At 42.1% G+C, this 23,003-nt stretch overlaps 1 protein-coding gene across 1 annotated transcript; it reads left to right on the plus strand.

The window, feature by feature from the left end:
• The first annotated feature begins 421 nt into the window (after positions 1-421).
• LGI2 (leucine rich repeat LGI family member 2) lies at positions 422-22,670 on the plus strand. Its single transcript, XM_034772891.1, has 8 exons — positions 422-968; positions 1,925-1,996; positions 5,169-5,240; positions 8,109-8,180; positions 8,819-8,890; positions 10,054-10,223; positions 17,484-17,648; positions 21,329-22,670. Exons 1-8 carry the CDS (start codon positions 772-774, stop codon positions 22,144-22,146), a joined length of 1,638 nt encoding a protein of 545 aa, XP_034628782.1. The 5' UTR covers positions 422-771; the 3' UTR covers positions 22,147-22,670.
• Positions 22,671-23,003: the final 333 nt, after the last annotated feature.

Below are 23,003 nucleotides of genomic sequence, written 5' to 3' on the forward strand. Positions count from 1 at the left end.
GCAGCACTGAGAACTTTGTCAGCACTAAACATGTTACAAAGAAGAAGAATTGAGGAAATGATGAAAGAATGTCACGGGTTTTCCAATCCCCTAAAATGCTGTTTCCACCACATGGTGATGGGGGGGAAGGGTGCGGGGGGGCAGTGTCTTTAAATTATTTAAACTAACATTGTTCCCCCCCCAGCCTTCCCCACTTCTGCACAAAGGCACTAACACGCTGTGTGTAAATGAGTACATGCGTGAGGCCTGGAATCCCCCTTCTGTCCCAGGTCACTGGGAGCAGCAGCTTTGCACCCCTTCTTGCACAGGAAATGAACATTTGGCTCTAAGTCATGTGTATGGCAGCTATGCCCCCCTCCCCCCGCAAGGTCACCCAGCTGCCTCCTCTCCTCTCTAGTGTTCAAGGAGAAACCAAGGGGAGGGGGAGGGGAAAGTGAAACAGAGTCTTTTGAGCCCTGGCTATTTGGGGGATTATTTTTAAACTCTCCCTCGCAATGGAGCCTTTGATAAATTATTCATTGGATAGAAAAGGCTGCAGCTGAAGTGCTGATGTCAGGAGGAAGGAGTCTAGTGCAGCAGCCCTGGTACTGCTACTGCTGCTTCTGCTGCAGAGAGACACTCAGCCTGAGCATAAGGGTGCAGCATGCTGCCTGGCTCCTACTCCTGTTCCAGCCTCCGGTGCAGTAGCAGCAGCAGCAGCAGCAGCAGCAGTGCTCGGGCCAAGGGTGCAGGGCCAAAAGGGGACCACGAGGCAGAGGAGGAGGGAACGCTATGGCTCTCCTACGAAGCAGCGGCTGCAGCGGCGGTTCTCTCTGTCTCTTGGTTCTGGCGGTGGCATGCCTACTGCAGCGTGCCCAGGTGAAAAAGCCAGTCCGATGCCCTGCCACATGCAGCTGCACCAAAGAATCCATCATTTGTGTGGGATCCCCTGGTGTGCCGCGAATCATCCCCAGCGACATCAGCTCCTTGTAAGTTAAACCTTCCTACACCAGAGTTTTCCTGGGCAGCGACCGGGTGCCCCTCACCCCATTCCTCCTTTGTGGTTTGGGATTCTTTTCTTTAAGTTGGGGTTTTAGTGTCCCTGCTGGATGCTGGCTTCTTGACGGATGATAAGATCCCAGTAATGTGCAGTTTTATTAGTGTGTCTGTGCTTTCCACTGCTGAAATATTGCACTGCCATGCAGCTGCAAAGGAGTTGGATTTCTATATCTGAAAGACCTTTTCAGACAAGAAATCTTGACTGCACCATTTCTACAGCAGATATGTAAGGAAAATGCATGTATGTATATATGTACTTACCATGTGTAAATCTTACGGACTTAAGGAGATGGCAAGTGACCATATTAAAGTGCTGTAGATTTAAAGAAAGATTTACTCCGTGGTAATTATCTTATATGGTATTATTACCTTGGGGAAAAGACTACACAGACTTCAGGAACTTGAGAGTTAGTTAGATGCATTTTTAATGTGAGTAGAACTGGAAATGATGGTGTTTTTAACTTGCACCTCTTTTAAATCTCATGCGCTTTTACTGTTAATCCTGTTTAACACACATACTAATTTTCTTTTCTTTCTCCCTCTCTCTTTTGTTCTTTCTTCTCTATAAAAATCCAAAAATACAAGTGGGCGGACAAAACAATCCTTCCCACCCTGTGGAGAGAGGTTGCCAAGAGGCTAAAAGTACATGGTATTAAAGATTAATGTGAGGATACAGTGAAAAGGGAACTTTCTAAGCTTAGTGGGGAGAAACAGGGACAGGAGCAGAATTAAACACCCTTTAAACATGAATATTGACCCCATTTGCTGGGATATTATAAAAAGGGGCCAGGCCAACCAATGGGGCAGAAATTGGGATGCTGCTAGTGGAGGTGATGATAATGAGCCTTAGTTAGTTGTTGGATTTTCCTGTTTCTTTTCCTCTCAGGAGCCTGGTAAATGGAACCTTTTCTGAAATCAAGGACAGAATGTTTGCCCATCTGCCCTGCCTGCAGCTGCTGTAAGTACTGCACTTCCCAACAAAACACAGCTCTAACTAAAACTTTTGCCAATATCCCCCTAGATATGGTATCGTCAGAAAGAAGATAATGGATAAGTTAATCACTGGGGTAACTCCATTGACTTCAGTGGTGTAACAATACACCAGGGATGAATTTGCTTCATTGACAATATGGCATAAAACCATTTAGAAAATTATTGCTAATTTACTAAACGAAGACAATATGTTTCTCTGCTGTTCTAAGTTCTTTTTAAGGCCCATACTAAACAAATTTAGGATAGAATTCTCCTCTTGGAGTCACATGATTGATCTAACTCCAACATCATGTTCATTCTATGCTAATGAATCTGACATTAACCGTGCGGGGCAGGGTGGGGGTGGTATTGATATCAGTGATGATTTGCTCTTCTAGGGAGAGTGAACTGTCAGAGTCCAGATCATTCATGTACATTTGAGAGGAGAATTTGGTGCTACCTATCAGAGTTCAAAGTCTCTTAAGCAAATTGTGTTGGATTGAATGTGGCTTAGTGGAAAGTGTTGGGCTTGAGGTCACAGGTTCCAATCCCACCGAACTGGTCTAGGAAGTGGTGACTGTTCTGTAGCAAGGACAGTGGTGTAGCAGTGGTTAGGGTGTTACGCTGGACATGGGAGCCCTGTGTTCAATTCTCTGCTTTGCTGCAGACTTCCTGGGTGACCTTGGACAAGCTGCTTAGTCTCCCTGGCCCAGGTATTTGGGTGTTGCTGTGTTTAGTGATGCAATGCCCAACTGATTTAGGAGCCTACATCTCATTTTCAAAAGGGATTTAGGCACTTAGGAGCCTAAATCCCCTTGACAGTGCCTTAGTGCCACATCAGTAAACATGTGGATAATAGCACTTCCCTGTGTTAGAGGGTGTTGTGAGAATAAACACATTAAAAGATTGCGAGGCACTACAGAAAAGGGGGTCATGTAAGTACCATAGACAGATCATTTAAAACCGGGGTCTGCTGAGACAGACTAGCCCTCCGTGGCATCTCGTGGGAGGGGCAAATGAGGCTAACCCCCCCCAGTTCAATCCTTTCACCTTTATTTCTTTGAATAAACAAAAACAAACAAATACAATTGTGCCAAATGCCTTCGTTTCCCCCCTTCTTTCCAGCAGCACAATGGAGAGAACACTGGGGAGCGAAGGGCAGACAGGACAAGGAGAGGCCTTCATCCCCTTCAGTGCAGCACCACGGAGTGCAGCTAGGAAAGGGAGGGGCTGACAGAGCCTAGCACCTTCAATACAGCAGCCCCTGGCCTTTGTGTTTAGTGGGAAAAGCTAGAAAAGTGTATTAACTAACCAGCTGCCACATTTGAAAACACTTGTGTATGTGGTAAGGGAAAAAACGTGTTTAACATGGTGCTAGTTAATGTGTTTGCTAATACAAAGCTTTTTCTCACTATAGACAAGGCCACAGAGTGCAGTCAGGGGAAGGAAAGTCTGGAGGCCTCCAGCCCTTAAGACCTGAGCTCTTCCCTTCATTGAAAGTGTAGAGCAGGGCTGAGATCAGAGCATATTCACAGGGCACTTTCTTGGGCTTCTTTGGGGTTACAGAAGATTTGCCCAAGAGAGCTGGAGTGCAAGTATAACCCACACACCTCCTGGGTGTGGTGTTCTGTCCCATCTAGTGGCACTGAGACCACTTAGGGAGAGATTAATGAGTCTGCTCTACAGCCTTAGCTAAGGGCCATGTGGCTTTTAGCTCATGCAGTAGAGGCTCATCCATTGAAGGCCCAGGTTTGATCCTGCCTGCCGACAACCGGGATCCGTCGCTGTTACACAAGCTCAGCCCCAGTGCCGAGATCCATCTCCCACCCTTCAGAAGCAGTGTGAGGAGTCCAAAGAGGGGAAGGCCAAGGCAAAAGGAGTGAAGACCTGGCCTGCCAGTGATTTGAAGGAGATGGCAGGTAGAGGCCTGTATTCTGAGGGGAGGGCAATGTGGAAGGGGCTGCCTGTTTATTTTTTTTCAGAAGTTGGGGTACAGTGATGAGATTACCAACAGAGGATATTGCAAAGTGGGGGTATCAGATTGTTCAGTGGGGGAGGAGGAAGAGCCCCAGCATGGTTAGTTTGTTCATGTTATTGGGGAGATCAGAATTGGGGAGGGGTGTCTAAGTCCCATACCACTTATCTTGCCCCCCCCCCCAGTCAAATTTTGCTGACTAATGTATTTTATAATTTTGCCTTTCAAACACAGGAATGTGAATGATTCAAGATATGAAGGAAATAGCTTAAGGTGTGAACTGAAATAACCATTGCTCTTTGCAATCTTTGGTACTGGTTCTTATGTGTCAGTAACCCTGGTAAAATAGCAATATAGAGATTTATTTTAATTGCCATCTCAATCTTTCTCAGATTTCTTTGGGTTATTTTAAAGAGTATTTGTCTAGAATTAGCATGCTGACCTAGGCTCCCAGAGCAAGTTTGCATTTCATATTCATTAGCTTTCCAAATTAATTTTAGTAAAATGCCTAAACCTATGCAAGAAGAGGATTACTAAGTGGTTATAAGAAGTGATAAATGCAGACATGTTCACTAGTAGCTGCTGGGAGTTCCAGGAGCCCTCGTGAGATTTTAGAAGTAGTCTTTCCCTTGAGTGGGATTTCCTTTTCATAGACTAACAGGATGAAGAAAGAGCATATTTTTGATCAGATACTTGCATATCCAAGCATTACAGGGCAGATTCTCCACCCCACGTTGAGCAGAGCTGTGGCTGGCTGTAGTTCCCTGATCCCCAGCCTCACAGCCATGGCACAAGTTAGAGTTGCTCCTGTCCAGCAGCGAATATAGGGGGAGTTCTCTGCTGACTATCTCCGGCCACTTTAAGGCCACTTTGTACCACTGATTTGGTACTGATGTGGCCTTAGTGCACCAGAAAATCTAGCCCTCTGTGCCTTTCAACCAAGGTGGATGGTACATGTCATGGAGTAAACTTTCTAAAGCATGGAAGACATTAATTAGGGGTCAGATTATGCCATTGATTTTTTTAAAGCAGCACTCCACAATATTTTTCACATGCTGTATTGATGGGATAATGTGGGCCTGAGTCAGTAAGATTAGGCTGATGATAGTCAATAAACGTGACTGGCATAATCCTCTGTGTCAGGTTTTCATCCGCTTTCCTAATGGCTGCTCTCCATTTTCAGCTTGCTGAACTCTAACTCATTTACTATCATACGAGATGATGCCTTTGCTGGTCTCTTCCACCTAGAGTACCTGTAAGTTCTATATTTTATGTATTTGACAGTCTTTTGTAAACCAAGATGTTTTGATGAGTTGCCAAAACTCCTGCTTTGGAGAAACAGTTTTCCCTGTGATTACCAGGGCCAAGGAAAATGGAGGGATTTATGTTCCATTTTCTGTTCAAATGTCTCATACAGCTGCCTACTATTTTTTAGATGTTGCAGAGTATTTTTAAAATATGCCATACATGCTGGGGTGACTCTGTATAGACACAATTCACTGAAATGGGGCTGGTGATCTAGAACTGGTACTAGATATGCAGGCCAATTCCATCTGTTACATGTAATAGAGGAGTTTGAAATGTCAATCAGTAGATAATGGCTTGCTGACAAGTCCTAGCCGGTGAGGTGCAGAGTATCAGAGTCACTCTCTTTTGTAGCCATGATCCCCTTCTTCTTCTTTCTCCCCTTCCACTCTCTCTCTGCAATATCTTTGCCACCCCAGTATTTCATTTATACTTCATCCTCTTTCTTCTTAGCTCAGTTTACTCCTTCCCTTCATTCTGCTTCATTTCCTCTTTCTTACCACCCTTTCTTTCTCTTTTTTTTTTAAGTATACTAATTGTATTATCTGGTTATCCTCACTTCACATTCAAAGGGGTTTTCAAAGACTCACCTGCTTTCGTATCTCAAATCAGGAGTTACGTTAGGACGTACAAGATACGTCCCTCCAATAACTTTTCAGTGTTGAAAGAAACTTCCCCTTTTATAGATTCTCACCATTATATTGCTGCCTGGAGGAGTGTCATGAACACTAAGCTCTGCTAATGCCTTTATATGTCTATAGGCAGTTACTGCTAAACATGCTGCATTCAAAACTAATATTATAGTATGGAGGAGCAGCCAGCAATAGAAGTAACAGATCCGGAAATAGTGGAATATGGCAAACAGCATATGCTGTAATCCATGATTCTACAGCACCTGGATTTTTAAGTGACAGCAGTAATCAGTTTTACAGGTGGAGGCATCAAAATGTAAAACGCTTGTGGAAGGCAAAAAACGAACAAACAAACTTTCAAATCTGGGTCTGTTGTGGGCTGGCTTCAGCTTCCAAGTAGTGCTCACGAGGAGCCCAAGATAGAGCATGTTAAAATAGCCTACGTTTGTAGTGATGGATGCAGTGGGCAGGCCCACATTTGAAAGAAAAGTATGGAGTCGCTTAGTCATTTGATCAAATATAGCATTCTATCAAGAAACAGAGACAAATCTAACAAGTCCCCAAGACTGCAACCCGCTTTAACCAATGCCAGACAGATACTCTCAGCTGAGGCTATGATCAACATCTCTGCCAATTCTTCAAAATGTTTCCTCCTACCAAGAGACCTCATCTCCACCTTTGGTAAATTGAACCTAAGCAGCGATATTTCCTCCATATGAATGCTAAGCAGCATTAATACTCCAGTATTCAATTTCTCCCAGGCATCGGTAACCAGACCCAGCATAGGGAATAAAGAAACCCCTTTGACAAATGAGAAAGTTTCTTTGTGTACAAAATAAGGGATCAAGGAGGAGGGCAGGCCAGGGAATATGCACAACAGGTAATGTTGCCAAAAATAACGACATCCTGTCTACACTATTAAGAGCAACATATATATAAATACTGCCAAGACTACTGGGTTATGTTAATAGTGTTTGAGCCTAGGAGCTCTGAAAAATGACTGGGCTAATATACTGTCAGTCATTAGAGAGTGACACTAACAGGTGCATTCTCACTGAAGAGTCCCTTCCTGAGAAGATTCAGCGATGCAGGAATCTATATTTACTGGGCCATGCAGTCACTGAGTCCCAGTCCAGACTTCCCCATCTTGAAACATTGAGTTTGATGGAGGTATGGCTGTTTACACCAACTGAGGAGGCAACAGATCTTGGTAAGGCAGAAAAAACCTTCTGTCTCCTGAAAGGATGAGAAAATAGCTCCAGCTGCCTTGGATATGGTGTATGGGGACAATGTGGCCTTTGGGAGTGCACATTGAATTCATGACTAAAGGCAACCTTCTGAAGGAGTAGACTGACTCCTTTCTAATGTCCTTATCTGTGCTCTTGATGTGAAGAGGGATCCCTGTCACTTCATGAAGATGAACAGTTACTACAGAGCTGGGCACCAATATATGAACCTAGACAGAAAGTGAAGAGCCAAAGACAATGTAACTGTTCACAGCAGCTGACTTTGCTCTCTAACCCCCAAACAAAATTATTTCTCCAACACCTTAGTTACTCAAAATGTAGGGAGTCATTCTGCAATTTCCTTGGCCAGTCCTGGTGGTGAACCCACAAGGTGTAGCCCCCAAGGAGACCATAAAGATTTCAGTCCAGAAGCTGAAATGTGGGTAGGTTCATTTTATTGTCCTCACCTTTGTCCCACCACTTTCCTATTGCGTCTCTCTGCTGCTATCAGCTCTCTTTGTTTTGTTCTTAACTTACTTTGTCCAAAGGAGCTTACAGTCTATCTTCACACCACCACACATATCAAACGGCATTGCTAAGTGCTGTGGAACCTAGGCCAATTCCCCCTCTCAGGTCTGTCAGTAGAACTCCTCGAGGGATGATTAACTGGTTGGAAAGTGGGGAATAGGGTTATGCACACTGTCCATGCTTTCTTTCTTCTCTTTTCAACTCTTTCCCTTACATTCTCGCTCTCTCTTGTTTGGACTGTCACCTTTGTGTTTTGTGCTTTGGCCATAAGAGAAAGGAAAAGGGAATGTAAGTAGCTCTATTGATACTTCTTCAGCATCATATATGAGCTTATGTAGATCTTACTAAGTTAGGAGGTGATAGGTTAAAACATACATACAAATATTGTTAATTAAGGTATTTAAAATATATATTTATTATTTTTCTGTATAGATTTATTGAAGGAAACAAAATAGAAACCATTTCAAGAAATGCATTCCGTGGCCTTCGCGATCTGACTCACCTGTAAGTCCTTTAACACTTTTTAGAAGTTGTTTATACATTGCCAGATGTTCCAAAACTCAGGCCTCAAGCACTTCTGTAATTGTTTTTACTGTTAATGGTGGAGGCTCTTGCTCCTTTAAAGAAAACTAGTTTTTGTGCTGCGTAGGACATTTCCATCTTAATCTCTGCACATTGGCTAATTCAGACTTTTACAATGTGGCTTCCAGTAAGTTTAAAAATATTCACTGTTCTGACGATACTCCAGGGTTTTCACCTGAGTTACATACACTCACAAGCTGAACATGCAACCTTTACTTGTGCAAGCAGTTCTTATTACTAATATCTTGGATACTGCATATTAAATTATAGTTAAAATTCCATTTACTTTTCAGCATTTTATTGCTTGTTTGTGTATTTCATTCCTCTTGGGCAATAAAAACCAATTGACCAATTTCCCTTTTGTTTCTAGTCATCTTCACTTTCTGTTCTCACACATTAGCAAAGATTCACAAGGAAGGTGGAAGCACTGTTTAATTCATTCATGATCTCATTAGTCATGGTCAGTACTAGGACTTAGACAACCTCAAATCATTAGCATTATTTAAGTGACGTTAGACTTGATAGGAGTCAAGATAATAAGATCTAACTTTCTTTTCTAGTTCTTTGGCTAATAACAACATTAAAGCTCTGCCAAGGGACATCTTCAGTGATTTAGATTCTCTGATTGAATTGTAAGTAATGAAAATCTTTTTATTAGTTTCCTGTCATTGTGACTCTATTAATCTGTGCTTTAAGTTCCATTTTTTTTGGTGTAGCTGAAATCCATGCTAAAAATAAATGCTTATTGTGTTGTATTAGCATTCTCATTTTAATATTGTTTGCTCAGTAGGATTAAATTAGACTTCACTTGTTGTTTATCACAATAGTGCACATGACCAGCATTATTACTTATTTTCTGATGTTTCATGAAAATTCTTGAATTGAAGGGACACCATCAACTTTAAAATCAGTTTGTGTTAACATTTTTTTTTAATCTACAGTTGCTAAAAGTAGCCCCTAAAATTACTGTTACTGAAAGAGATTAGATTAAAAAAAATATTTCCCACCCTATTTTTTCATTTTGTATTTGACAGCACTTTGCTCAGGCTGTGTGAATATTTTTCCTGTGGCTAGTCAGTTTCCCCTATTTGCCAGTGTTTGTCACACAGCAGCAAGGGAGAGCAAAATATTTTTTTAAAGTAGGAAAATATGATTGTAAAGCCACAAACATTGTCAAGAGTCTCAGAGACTGGAATTGTACCTGCAACTACAGATACCTTAGTTTTTGGAATTGACTCAACTTCACTTTGATGGTGACTCTTAATAATTTAAACACACTGTGAACATTTCAGATGTTTGTGAAATTAGTCTCTGTATGCTCTGTTTCAATGTAACATAGAAACGTCACTGATAAGGCTGTTACTGTCAGCCACCTGTGTACTGGACTGATATAGTGAAGCAAAGGAATCTATGAATTTCAGTGAAACTCTAAGACAATGGAAAAGCAGCGGAGTGGGAGGGAGCCTTCTTGTGAGGATTTTTAGTGAATTATAGTTCCAATCCTACTAATGCTTATGAACATGAAACACCTGAATAGATCTGTTCCATGCATAAAGTTACACATGTGCGTGTTTCCAGGACTGGGGCCTGTATTTGTTATAATCAATGTTTCAGTGAAGTGCAAAGAACAATAGAGTTAGGTTAATAGATGGAAAATATTTTCCACCTTCTGTCAGAATCAATTTAGAACAATTCAGCTATTTTTGAATTAAGTATGTCAAGGTGCTAACAATTCTGCAGTTTTCATATCACTACCAACCATTTCAAATATGTTTATTTCTGTGTGTTTTTTTAGAGATTTAAGGGGAAATAAATTTGAGTGTGACTGCAAAGCCAAGTGGTTGTTTTTGTGGTTAAAGATGACAAATTCCACTGTTTCTGATGTCCTGTGTATTGGTCCAGCAGAATACCAGGATAAGAAGTTAAATGATGTCACAAGTTTTGATTATGAATGCACCACTACAGGTATTCAGAATATATATTTCTAAGCACACTACAAATTATTAAAGATTAGAAATGTAGATTAACCCCATATTACTATGTCAGCATGATTTGGGGGAAGGGAGAAGAGGGTTCTATATACAGCACTTCAGAATAACAGAACAAGCCTAACTATTGAGAAGATGACATTTAAAAGTCAAAGGAAGTAGATGAGATTTTATTTGGATTAAGTAATAAAAGGGACAAGAGCTAAGATTTTCAAATTCCATAATGTTTCATCATGACTCTGTGACTCAACTTTCAGGCACAGATCTTTTGCTGTTGTCTGAAATAAGGCCGTATATCTATGTCAGAAGAACTTCCTGAAATCAATCTACATTTCACAGAATGCTAAATGATACCACTGTATCTGTTGTCTTCGTTCACTAGGCCACAACTTAGTAGCACTGTAACAAGTATGTGGCAGCAGTGTTTCCAGCAATTAATTATGCAAACCCATAATAATGGAGAGAAATATTGGATAATATTAGTGCTGCATGGCTTAGGAATCTGGTATTTGTTTTATATTAGATAGTAAAAAGCATTCTCTAGGATGTGGAGACAAACTTGCATGAAGTTCTGATCGTCAGAAGATGATTACAGACCAAACATAACAATCCATTATCTGTGTTTGAATACAATCGTACTATATTAAGAATATTAGCCACTAATGTTCAGTTGTTCTTGTATATGAGGAGAGCAAGTTGTACCTGAAAGAAGTTGGTCCAATAAAAGATATTACCTTACCTGCCTTATATCTCTCACCTGAAGGTATGGCAGTCATATTAATGGTATTTGAGTTCTCATCTCTTCAAAAGCAAGCTGTCAAGAATGAGATAGAGCTCTTAAAATCTTGTGTAAGAGACAACATAAAAGTTGATTGCCAGTATTGTAAAGATAAACTTCCAAGCCCAGGTATGAAATATAACTCAAGCACTATATATAAAAAGTAAAAAGAATAAACTCTAAGTTAAAGCCCCAATGTATGTCAGGAGAAGCAGCAGAGGTGAAAGATGATCATTCTTTGTGTAGACAAATTGATGTCAAAAACAGAAGACAGAAATTGCTGGGAACCGTACCAGAAATCTCCATTACTGTGTCTGCTGATCCACAATGATGCAAAAACATAAAGTTTAATTTACCTCAATCTGCATTCATTAAAAGGTTACTGTTGCACAAGCACTGGCTTAGTGCTGTGTAAACTTTGACAGACAGATTCTCAGAGCTGCCCTGATTTACAGCAGCTAAGGATTTGATTTAGATCTACTCTCTCTGTAAATGTATGATAGTATATGTGTAACTGTGCAGTTGTCATAGGCAAAATTCAATCCTGCGGTTACTTCACTGTCCTGATGTAAATGAAGTTACACTCGGGATAAATCTGACCCCATATACTCTAAAAATTATGTAAGAAACTAGGGTTTTATGTGGTGTAATGACTGACTGCTTGAATACTTGTGCAACTGCAGTCAGAGAAGCGTTGAGGCAGCGTAGTATAGGATATTTTCAAACCCCACAGCCAGTCAGTTGCTAGCTGATCTGAACAAAGAAGAGTGTGTCACCTCACCAACACTGGCGTAGTTAGCAACACGCCTTCCAGTTTTTTTAATAACAGCATGAGAGCAAATTGTAGAAAAGTTGGAACTGTGACTTAGGGCCTTCTTAAAAGATGTTTGGAGGGGAACAGTCTTTATGAGGCCACGGCACACCTGGTGGCTGAGCTTTGTGACTTTGTCCTCACCCACCACCATTTCAGATTTGGGGACAATTTATAGCTTCAAGTCAGCAGCACTGTTATGGGTACCCGCATGGCCCCACAGTATGCCAACATTTTTATGGCTGACTTAGAACAACGCTTCCTCAGCTCAAGGAAGTGCAGCACATCCACCCTGACTGAATTGGCCCTGTCAACACTGGTTCTCCACTTGTAAGGTAACTCCCTTCTCTTCATGTGCCAATATATTTATGTCTGTATCTGTAATTTTTACTCCATGTATTTGAATAAGTGGGTTTTTTTTTACCCACAAAAGCTTATGCCCAAATAAATCTGTTAGTCTTTAAGGTGCCACCGGACTCCTTGTAGTCTTTATGAAAAAACAGTTTCTGGAATAGAGAAAAAATGCTTCAGGGAGTGCACCATCGCTGACGTAGCATAGTGCCCAAGTGTGGAATTAAAAACTACCCACTTCTGAGCTCTAATCCCTACTCTGCCCTTGTCTCTGTCGGTGGCATCAGGCAAATCACAGCCTGTCTGCTCTTACTTTCCCTAGCTGTAAAGTGGGAATTGGGGCTTGTCTAGAGTGGAAACTTATTCCAAAATAAGGCAGAGTGGGAATTTAAAAAGACAGCATCTGTTATGGAATAGCTCCCTGTATGGACACTCTTATTCTCTGGAATAAAGGTGCCTTTTTCTAGTTTCTTAATCCATTTCCAAAGTGTGTTACGCAAAATCAGGAAAAGGCATTTGTCTGCCCGAATAAGAGTGTCCACACAGGGAGCTGTTGCAGAATAGCTTGTTCAATCTTAGCTCTTCTGTTCAATTTCCCCTTATTTGGTCTGTGAAGATTAACATTAACTCGCAAATTAATTAGTTCAGTGATTTGAAGCTGTAAAGTGCTAAATGTATTCTTCTCCTACTCACTGAAGGACAGATGGTTATTCTGCTTTTTGTTCCTATCCCTCAGTATAAGTCACTTTCACATAGTTGTTCACATTAATCTTCAATATCATCTTTCCCTCCCTTGTCATGCATGGTTTACCAGACCTTGCAATGGGTTATATTCTTCAGTGTTCCACATCAAGTATTACATGGATAATACGGGTAATTTTCAAAATACCTTTGATTTCAATAGGAATTTGTTTAGTAAGATTTACATCTCAGTGGCTCCATTGACATACCAGACCTGGTGAACTGAAGAACAGTAACTAATCAAAAGGATGCTATAAAATTGAAAAACACTTTTTAACACACTCGATTATTAAAACTGAAAGAATTTTAACAATCTCATGTTACTTTTAACCATTTTATCACTGTTTAGTTTTTGCATGTCTCACAGTTTGGACAATGAACATAGATTAATCTATTTCACTTTTGTTTCTAGTCCATTATACTTTCACGTTCTCCTACAATGGCACAGGGCTAAAGGGGCTTGGTTGCAAACACGGCAAAGCAATGTTTGTTTATTTTTAAAAACTCTTTCTGGGTTTTGTTAAACCTTATTTTTATAAGGCCTCTTTGACTCTAAGGCCCTTTTACATTGCTCTGGCAGCACAGTAGGGCCTTAAAGTGGGTGCACATCTGGCAACGTAAAGAGACCTTAAAGTGGGCCTGTTTACATGGGGATAATCTGGAAAACTAATCCAAATTTACTAAAGGTGCTAAATTAAAGTGGATTAATTAAACTATATTAAACTCCCATGTGGACATTTTCATTCAGAATTAAACTTTATTCAGTTTAGCATAATGTAATTAATTTAAAAGAAGCCAAATTATTCTGAATGAGGTTGTCCACACAGAGGTTTAAGTCGTTTTAACTAATCCACTTTAAATTCACATCTTTAGTTCATTTGGATTAATTTTCCTGAGGGGCGAGATCTATAAAGCAGTCTACTGTATTGCACTCTAACTCCCCCATGTAGACTCTGCTGGCACCCTTTAAAATGTACCTGGTTCTCGTTAATGTATATATCTTTCTTGAGCAGGTCAGCAGCGTCTTTACGTACCTTTTAGAGAGCAAGGTTAGAGCGCTTTACAAATCACACCCTTCAAATGCACTTTGCCCTAGATGAGCTCTGAGTATCCCCATTTAGATAAGCCCTTATGTCCACTTATGGCCTCTCTACTGCTAGAGTGGTGTAAAGGGGCCTTAGTGAAAATGCAAATCAGGCCCATAAAGTCTAAGTCTGAGAACAGATGACAGCATCTATTTACTGCATAACTCCTTACCAATATATTTTTTAAATATGTAGTAAAAATATTGTACACATTTTTAGTTGCTTTCACCAGTTACTGTGAACTATTTATCAGTTGATTCAGTGTGAGTTTGATCAGTAATATTTCCATTGTTACTGATCCAGTAATATAATAAACCCAGTGTCAGGTGGGAGTCAAAATAGCTTTGTTGATATAGTATCACTTCGAACAAGCTGTGGACCATATGATGCCAATGGGCAGGTTTGTTTTAATTCACAAACTTCATACACTTGCCCTAAGACTGTTTCAAAACTGTTGTGATGTCCTGACAGATTTATTTAGTTTTTAATACCCCCCTCTTTTTGTATCACATTGTGATAAAGCGGCCTCACTTGGAGCTCCCTCCAGCCTCATGCCACAGCATGACCAATGTGCCTGCAAGGCTAATTTACTACAGATAATGTCCCATTCTTATAAAACATAATAAATCAAGTCCCCAGCAGTCCACCAAAATGCAGCCCCGGCGCCTATCGCCACACTCAGGCTCTTTGCAGCTTCAGCATCTCTCACTGGGCTCACCTCCTGAGTGTTTCGCCTGCATCTCTCACTATGCCTCATTGCAGCCTTCAGCCCTGCCTGGCCCTCCAACTGCAGCTCTCCAGCTCAGAGAGCCAGGCATCTCCCTGCCTGAGTTGAATAAATAACAGGTTGCAGACTGCGGGCTCAATTCCAACTTCAGATTCAACCTTCAGTGGCCATGGCTCTTTGGCCCCTGCACTGGCTTCCTGGCAATTCCTCCCTCTTTCCAGGGAGGCCCTATGTAGTTTTCTGCTTTCTCAGAGACCTCCTCCAGTCTCCAGATCTTTGGCAACTTTCACCTGCCAGTCTCTCCCCATATACATGGCCCAGGTGCCTTCTCTTAACCCCAGTTGAGAAGCAGCTGATGAGATACAGGTACACTGGCCTCTTCCTTCTTAAAGGGCCAGCGCCATGCTGTGACACACCCACTTTTAATATACACCGCTACCTCGATATAACGCGACCCGATATAACACGAATTCGGATATAACGTGGTAAAGCAGTGCTCCGGGGGGGCGGGGCTGCGCACTCTGGTGGATCAAAGCAAGTTCAATATAACACAATATAATACAACCTATAACGCAGTAAGATTTTTTGGCTCCCAAGGACAGCGTTACATTGAGGTAGAGGTGTATGTTTATCAGTAACAGCTAGAGTCACTGTTCCATCCTTAACTACATCTTTATATTTTCATTTATTTTTACTCTCCATATATTTTACCTACCAATTTTCTCCAGTCCTTTAATTTTTCCAAAGGAATTGACGATAACAACACTCTTGCTTTCTAAATGTAATTGCTTTCACACCAGCATCATTGATATTATCAGCACAAATACACCCGGTTTTGGATACAGGATCTTCTATTTCAGTGAAGCAGGAGAACTTGCCACAAAAACTTTTCTGTTTGTTTAATTGTAGTTATCTAGTCCTACCTCCTGCAGCATGATTCCACAAAGTATGCCTTTCAAGTATGCATAGATGTAAAATCCAACTTTTGGAAGCAATTAATAATTACTTTGGAGGGGAAATAAGGACATGCCTTTAACCACCACTGAAGTGCACAGAACTGGGCAAGAGTTTTTAAAGGATCAGAGTGAGGACATGACTAAAATGTGGCTAACATTCATGGGCCATCAGGCCCTTCCTGAATATGAAAAGTTAGCATGCACAGCATGGCCCAGGGAGCCTATTCTGCAAGGGTGTCTGTGGGTCTGAGATGAATTTTCATCTTAATGAAAGACTCAGCTTCTCCCACAAATATATTTTCCCCTCCTTGTAGACAGGGTTTGTTTCACCCAAACTAGACCTGAACTCTGTTCATGCTGCTCTTTATTGACCAACCGGTGTTACCCTAAGTCTCTTTCTCTCATAATAGTCCCCTGCTCTGACCTGCCAAGCTACTGTTGCAACAGAACAAGTGTGAGATTCAGACCTGAGTCTGCTGCTGGGCAACATATAAAATGAGCTCTAGGCTCAAGTGAATTTTACAATAAAATTGACACACAGGCTGGGATTTTCAACAGAGACTTAGGCCTGGTCCACACTAACCCCCCACTTCGAACTAAGATACGCAACTTCAGCTACGTGAATAACGTAGCTGAAGTCGAAGTACCTTAGTTCGAACATACCGCGGGTCCAGACGCGGCAGGCAGGCTCCCCCGTCGATGCTGCGTACTCCTCTCGCGGAGCAGGAGTACCGGCGTCGACGGCGAGCACTTCCGGGATCGATTTATCGCATCTAGACAAGACGTGATAAATCGAACCCAGAAGATCGATTGCTTACCGCCGGACCCGGAGGTAAGTATAGACGTACCCTTAGGGAAGCATGTGGAAGTTGGATTCTCCACTCTCTTAGGAAGCCTCAGCCTCGGCTGCACCCTAGGTTTTCCACTAGATTATAACATTAAAGTAGATCAAATTTTAAACCTAAAATGCTTGACAGTGTCCCTTTAAATGATACTTTTATTCAGTTTTTTTTAATTAAAAGTTCCCCTAGGTATACTTGGTCCTGCCTCGGCACAAGGGGCTGGACTAGATGACCTTTCGAGACCCCTTCCTGCCATACATTTCTGTCATTGCAGGTGTGGGGTAGCTGGGATGGGGTTATCCCAAGGAATTCACTTTGCTTTAATTGGAAATGTGCAGAAATGTCTATGTTGAATAAATAACAGGTTGCAAATGGAGACTATGGGCTCAATTCCAACTTCAGATACAAATGTGCAATAACGAGATTTTTTTAAGATGCGGTGCATAGCAATAAGTGACCAAAAGTTACTGTTGAACTTGGAGTCTTGTTTTTGAAATCCTGACTCTGTTGAAATAAATGGCAAAATTCCTGTGACTTCAGTGGTGCCGGGATTTCACACTTTACCTTCTACTCATAGACATATAGTACAATTTCTAGCTTTCTTTCTAGGCAAGTCAGTGGTCTGATTTCACAGATATCACGCAAGATCGAATGCAGATTTGGCAGCTAACACCAATGACAGGTCTTGATCTTCTTGTGAATTGAATTTTGGAAGGGAAATTTAAACTGCACAGAGCAGCAAACTATTCTCCCTATTGTTGCATGCCTAATTGTCACTCAGTGACACTCCCAGTGTTAGGGTTGTTACAAGCTTAATCCTAAATTCAGAGTTCTTGTTCCTAAAATAGTTTCCAATAGTACTGATTAGAAAACAGGAACCATGTGTCAACTATTTTGTGTTTAAAACATGGGATTTATTGTAATTTTTTTAAATGTCTCTTTCTAGATTTTGTTGTTCATCAGATTTTGCCATACCACTCAGTTTCAGTGGACACATTCAACTCTAAGAACGATGTGTATGTAGCCATTGCCCAGCCTAGCATGGAGAACTGCATGGTACTGGAATGGGATCACATTGAAATGAATTTCAGAAGTTATGACAACATCACAGGTACACATATGAATATATCGGATTTAGACATGAAGTGGTGGTATCATCAGTGTGTAATGGGAGAAGGGAAGAGTTGGAATATGGAATTCACTGATACATCATAGAGTGGCCACTTGATGCTATATCCTCTTATCATTCCACCATTGTTGAACCCCCACATTGAAGTCAATAGACCAAGGCCATAATGTGGACTAGATTGCTTAGAGAGCCATATCGTTCTAGTAGGATACAGCTTTGGCATTTGTCTCTGTGATATTTACCCTTCAGCAAAGCGCAGGATAGACATGGGTGGGTTCTGCTCCTGTAAATTGTTCTTCATGAGTGGGCCCTTCTATCCCCGCAAGCCCCTCTAAAGCTAGCTGGGCCTCCACACAGGGGTTGCCCTTGTGGAACAGCTTGCAAGCTTGTGTACAGGAACATTGGAACTGCCATGTTCAATAAGACCTGAGGTCTATCTAGTCTAGTATCCTGTCTCGGACAGTGGCCAGCACTAAATGCTTCAGATGATGGTATAAGGGCCCTGCAGTAAGCACAATATTAATATAACTTTTGAAGTACCTATCCAGTCTAATAGAATTAATTTTATCCAAAAAGTGTGAAATCCCAAACTGATCTCTTGATGCACTATCTGGCTTTTCCGAGTACAGTTCATCTAGAAGATTAACATTAGGGTTCAGTTGGCATCATGTGCTCAAGAAAGTTCATCTTGCCTTCATGCTGACCTTCAAATGTACAAACTACTACATGGCAAAATAAATGCAGTGCAACACCACTGAAATCAATGGGAGTGCACAGGTGTAAGGAAGAGCAGTATTTTGACAAATTTGAATTAGTTGTCTTTATGTTTACTCCTGGGGGAATTTTGTGGCACTGTGTGCGTGCATAATTCAGGGCTGTGCATATTAAATTTTTTTTTGCAGAAAATAGCTTCTGCCAGAAAGTTGCTGCAGAGGGCGCTGTGGCGCTAGAACTGAGCAGCCACTCCTGACCAGCTAGGGAAGAGAGAGAGCCTATAGTGCAGGGGTGGGCAAACTTTTTTGGCCTGAGGGCCACATCTGGCTATGGAAATTGTATGGTGGACCATGAATGCTCACGAAATTGGGGGTGGGGGTGAGGGCTCCAGCTGGGGGTGCGGGCTCTGGGGTGGGGCCAGAAACGAGGAGTTCGGGGTGCGGGTGGGGGGAGCTCCGGGCTGGGGCTGGGGGTTGGGATTCGGGAGGGGGTGTGGACGCCGGCTGGAGGTGCAAGCTCTGGGGTGGGGCCAGGGATGAAGGGTTTGGGGTGCAGGAGGGGGCTGTGGGCTGGAGTGTGTGTGGTGGAGTTAGGGCTCCGGCTGGGGGTGCAGGCTCTGGGGTGGGGTTGGGAATGAGGGGTTTGGGTTTCAGGCAGGTGCTCTGGGCTGGGACCGAGGGGTTCGGATGGGGGGAGGGGGATCAGGGCTGGGGCAGGGGGTTGAGGTGCGGGAGGAGGTCGGGGTGCAGGCTCCAGGCAGCACTTAACCTCAAGCAGCTCCTAGAAGCAGTGGTATGTCCCCCCTCTGGCTCCTACGCGGAGGCGTGGCACTGACCAGGTGGCTCTGCGCGCTGCCCCGTCCACAGGTGCTGCACCTGCAACTCCCATTGGCTGCAGTTCCTGGCCAATGGGAACTGCAGAGCCGGAGCTTGGGGCAGGGGCAGCATGCGGAACCTCCTGGCTGCCCCTATGTGTAGGACCTGGAGTGGGGACATGCCGCTGCTTCTGGGAGCCAGCTGGAGTGCTGGAGCAGGGCAAGCCCTCGACCCTACTCCCTGACAGGAGCTCGAGGGCTAGATTAAAAGGTCTGATGGGCTGGACACGGCCCATGGGCCGTAGTTTGCTCACCCCTGCTGTAGTGCCGCCTTCACAGGACCTGTTGTGCCAAGTCAGGAGATAGGGGATGTGGGGAGACAGACAGCATGGGGCTGCTGGGGGGTCAGACAGGGGCTCATTAGAGCTAGTGGGGGAGGACAGATTGGGGCAGGGGCTGAATGGGAGTGGAGGCGCAGGGGCAGGGGAAGGGAGTGCAGGGCCACATAGGGACAGCAAGGTGCCTGAGTGGGGGCACAGAGACACATGAGGATGGGGCAGATGTGCCTGACTGAGCGGGAGAGACTAGGGGTCAGCCAGGGTCTGCATGCTGGAAGCTCACTAAGAATCCCTCCCAACCCACCCCCCAACCTCCCAAAATCTGTTCCATATTTTTCCCACCCAAACCCAACAACCCTCCAAGTTCACACCCAGGCTCCTTCCAGCAATTACTTCCCTCTCCCTCAGCTCCTCTGTTACCCCTGAGTCCCCCTGCACTGCTTCTGAGGGGTGCGGGAAATATGGTTCTGTATTGTAGTTTAAATGAATTATTACTCAGATTTCTATATTAATATGCCCAGTAAGGAATCTATTTGTCAAAAAACATTTCCTGAATCTTTTTTGTTTTCTGTATTGCTACAAACATACTTGCTGACAGGTATTTGAAATAAATTACTAAAATAATTGAAATTGGTATGATTCTATTGTGTTATTTTGACAAATAAAATATGCAGAATTTTGCAGAATATTAAAATATTATGCACAGAATTTTTAATTTTTTGGCACAGAATTTTTTCAAATTTTTGGTGCAGAATTCCCCCCGGAGTATATGTTGCTGTTGCAGAAGTAAAATATTTCCTTTTAGAGAGGATGTGGGGGAATTCTCTTCAAAGTTATCTTATAGCTTTATACAATATGTACAGAAATATATTGAGGTCGAATATAAGTGATTATGTTTTGCTGACTTTACAGTTTTGGGGGAATAAGGGATTTCACAAGAAAAAAATGGATTAGGAGTAGCAGCATAAGAAGATAAGGTACAAAGGCCATGTGTTAACCTATCACAAAGCAGTGTTCCTACCTACCTACCTCAATTTCTCCAAATGTGCACATTTCAAAGACTTCATGTCATTGGACCAACTGGCTTCATTGTGCTGAACTGATAGGCCTTGAAACAACAGCGCTGTTTCAGGAATGCAGATTTGGCGCATTACAGGTGAATAGTAACCCAAGAAGAATGGAAAGCTGATTTAAGAATTTAGGGTTGCCCCAGTTGGCCTGAACAGCTAGTCAGAATTCAGGGCCTTGCGCCAGGGTGATTCCATTTGGATGAGAAATCAGCGATATGTTTCAGGTGTGTTCTTGGTGTACTTTTGTTTATTCACAAAAAATGTACACAGAGGAGACAGAGGAAACAAACAACAGCAGGCAGTTTTCTTGCTCCGAAATCCCCAAGTCTGCCACTTCAGCGAATTCTGTGCCCAAGAAACTATCTTTATGCTTCCTCTCAGGGTCACTGTCACAATTCCTTCTACTAGCTTTCCCCCTCCAATATACATAGCCAGCAACCAATATCTTAGCTCCTGAAGCCAAGGGTTTCACTACTTGAAAACCCTGCTGTTCCTTAACATCTGAAGTGGTCTTTCCTCACTTGTTGGATCAAAAAATGTGATATGCCTCATGCAGTATGAATGAAAGCACTGTGTCATGCTGCCATGTAGAATATGAAAAGAAACTGGCAGCAGTGAAGACAACAAAATGAGGGATAAAGAAAGAGGGAACTTAGTAAATCTTTTTTTGTTTGAGTGGTTGAATTGTACTGTACTAGTATTTTTTGCTTTTTGTTTGAGCAACAGGTCAGTCCATTGTGGGATGCAAAGCAATCCTGATCGATGACCAGGTCTTTGTGGTGGTGGCACAGCTCTTCGGTGGCTCACACATCTACAAGTATGATGAAAGCTGGACAAAGTTTGTCAAATTCCAGGACATAGAAGTGTCTCGCATTTCCAAGCCAAATGATATAGAGCTGTTTCAGATAGACAGCGAAAAGTTTTTTGTCATAGCAGATAGCTCTAAAGCTGGTCTGTCAACCGTTTATAAATGGAATAACAAAGGATTCTACTCTTACCAGTCCCTGCATGAGTGGTTCAGGGACACAGATGCTGAGTTTGTTGATATAGATGGAAAATCTCATTTAATCCTGTCAAGCCGCTCACAAGTTCCCATTATACTTCAGTGGAACAAAAATTCAAAAAAGTTTGTCCCACACAGTGAAATCCCCAACATGGAGGATGTCTTGGCTGTGAAGAGCTTCAGGATGCAAAACAGCCTCTACATTACGCTCACAAGGTTTATTGGTGACTCCAGAGTCATGAAGTGGAATAGCAAGCAGTTTGTGGAGATACAGGCTCTCCCGTCTCGAGGGGCAATGACACTGCAGCCTTTCTCCTTTAAGAATAATCACTACCTAGCTCTAGGAAGTGACTACACCTTCTCCCAGATATACCAGTGGGATAATGAGAAGAACCTCTTTAGAATATTTAAAGAAATCTATGTGCAGGCACCTCGCTCTTTCACAGCTGTGTCAACGGATCGAAGAGATTTTTTCTTTGCTTCCAGTTTTAAAGGAAACACACAGATATTTGAACATATAATTGTTGACTTGAGTTTATGAAGGCTGTTGGAGTGAATCTCATGTACAATGAGACATTTTCACTTATCATAAACAACAACAAAAAGACAGATTATTCATCTCCAAAAATAGGGCGCACTTGTGGAACTAGTAAGAAGTTTTCTGAACTTTTAGAATTTGCATATTAACCAGGGATTGCAATGACTTGGTTAACTGCATGACATGTCCATTTTACCATTTTTAAAGACATTTTAAACCTTTAATTATTCAGAGGAGTGTGCAATGGATTAGGATTAATTCTGATATCTAAAACAGCTATGTGAATTTTACCTAAGAAATTGAATTAGATTGGACACCTCATAGAAACAAGAGAGGAGAAAAAACAATGTCAAACATGGAAACTATTCTTTCCTCTAAACCTAACATTTCAGTAATGATACTTAAGAGTAAAGTCAACTGCACATATTTGTTGATGAATTGTATAAATTGACATCAACCTTCAAAAACATTTTTTGGTCATCTTGGTTCCTTGTGATTGATGGGCAGCATCTCTTTGTTCTTTATAATAAAACAAAGGTAATTGTTTTAATTCATATTGATACTAGATGAGAGGGGAAGTTAAAAATTCTTTGACATCTTCCTGTTGATTTCAGAGAGAAAGCATGGATTTAAAAAAAAAAAAAATCACTGTGGGTGACTGGATGGCAATGAAATAAAGGGCCTTTCGCTTCTAGATAATGGGTTCCCAACAGCTTCAGGTCAATAGTGACTGAAAGTGGCTGATAGTTGTTTCCTGGCATATCTGAACTCAGCTGGTCTTAGTTCAATTTGTAGCTCGTAAGTATCTGTTTCACAAATACAAACGCTCTAACTGGCACTAACTCACACCTCTACTGGCA

The sequence above is a fragment of the Trachemys scripta genome, chromosome 5 (assembly GCF_013100865.1).
Source record: "Trachemys scripta elegans isolate TJP31775 chromosome 5, CAS_Tse_1.0, whole genome shotgun sequence".
In the NCBI taxonomy this organism is placed as follows: Eukaryota; Metazoa; Chordata; order Testudines; family Emydidae; genus Trachemys; species Trachemys scripta.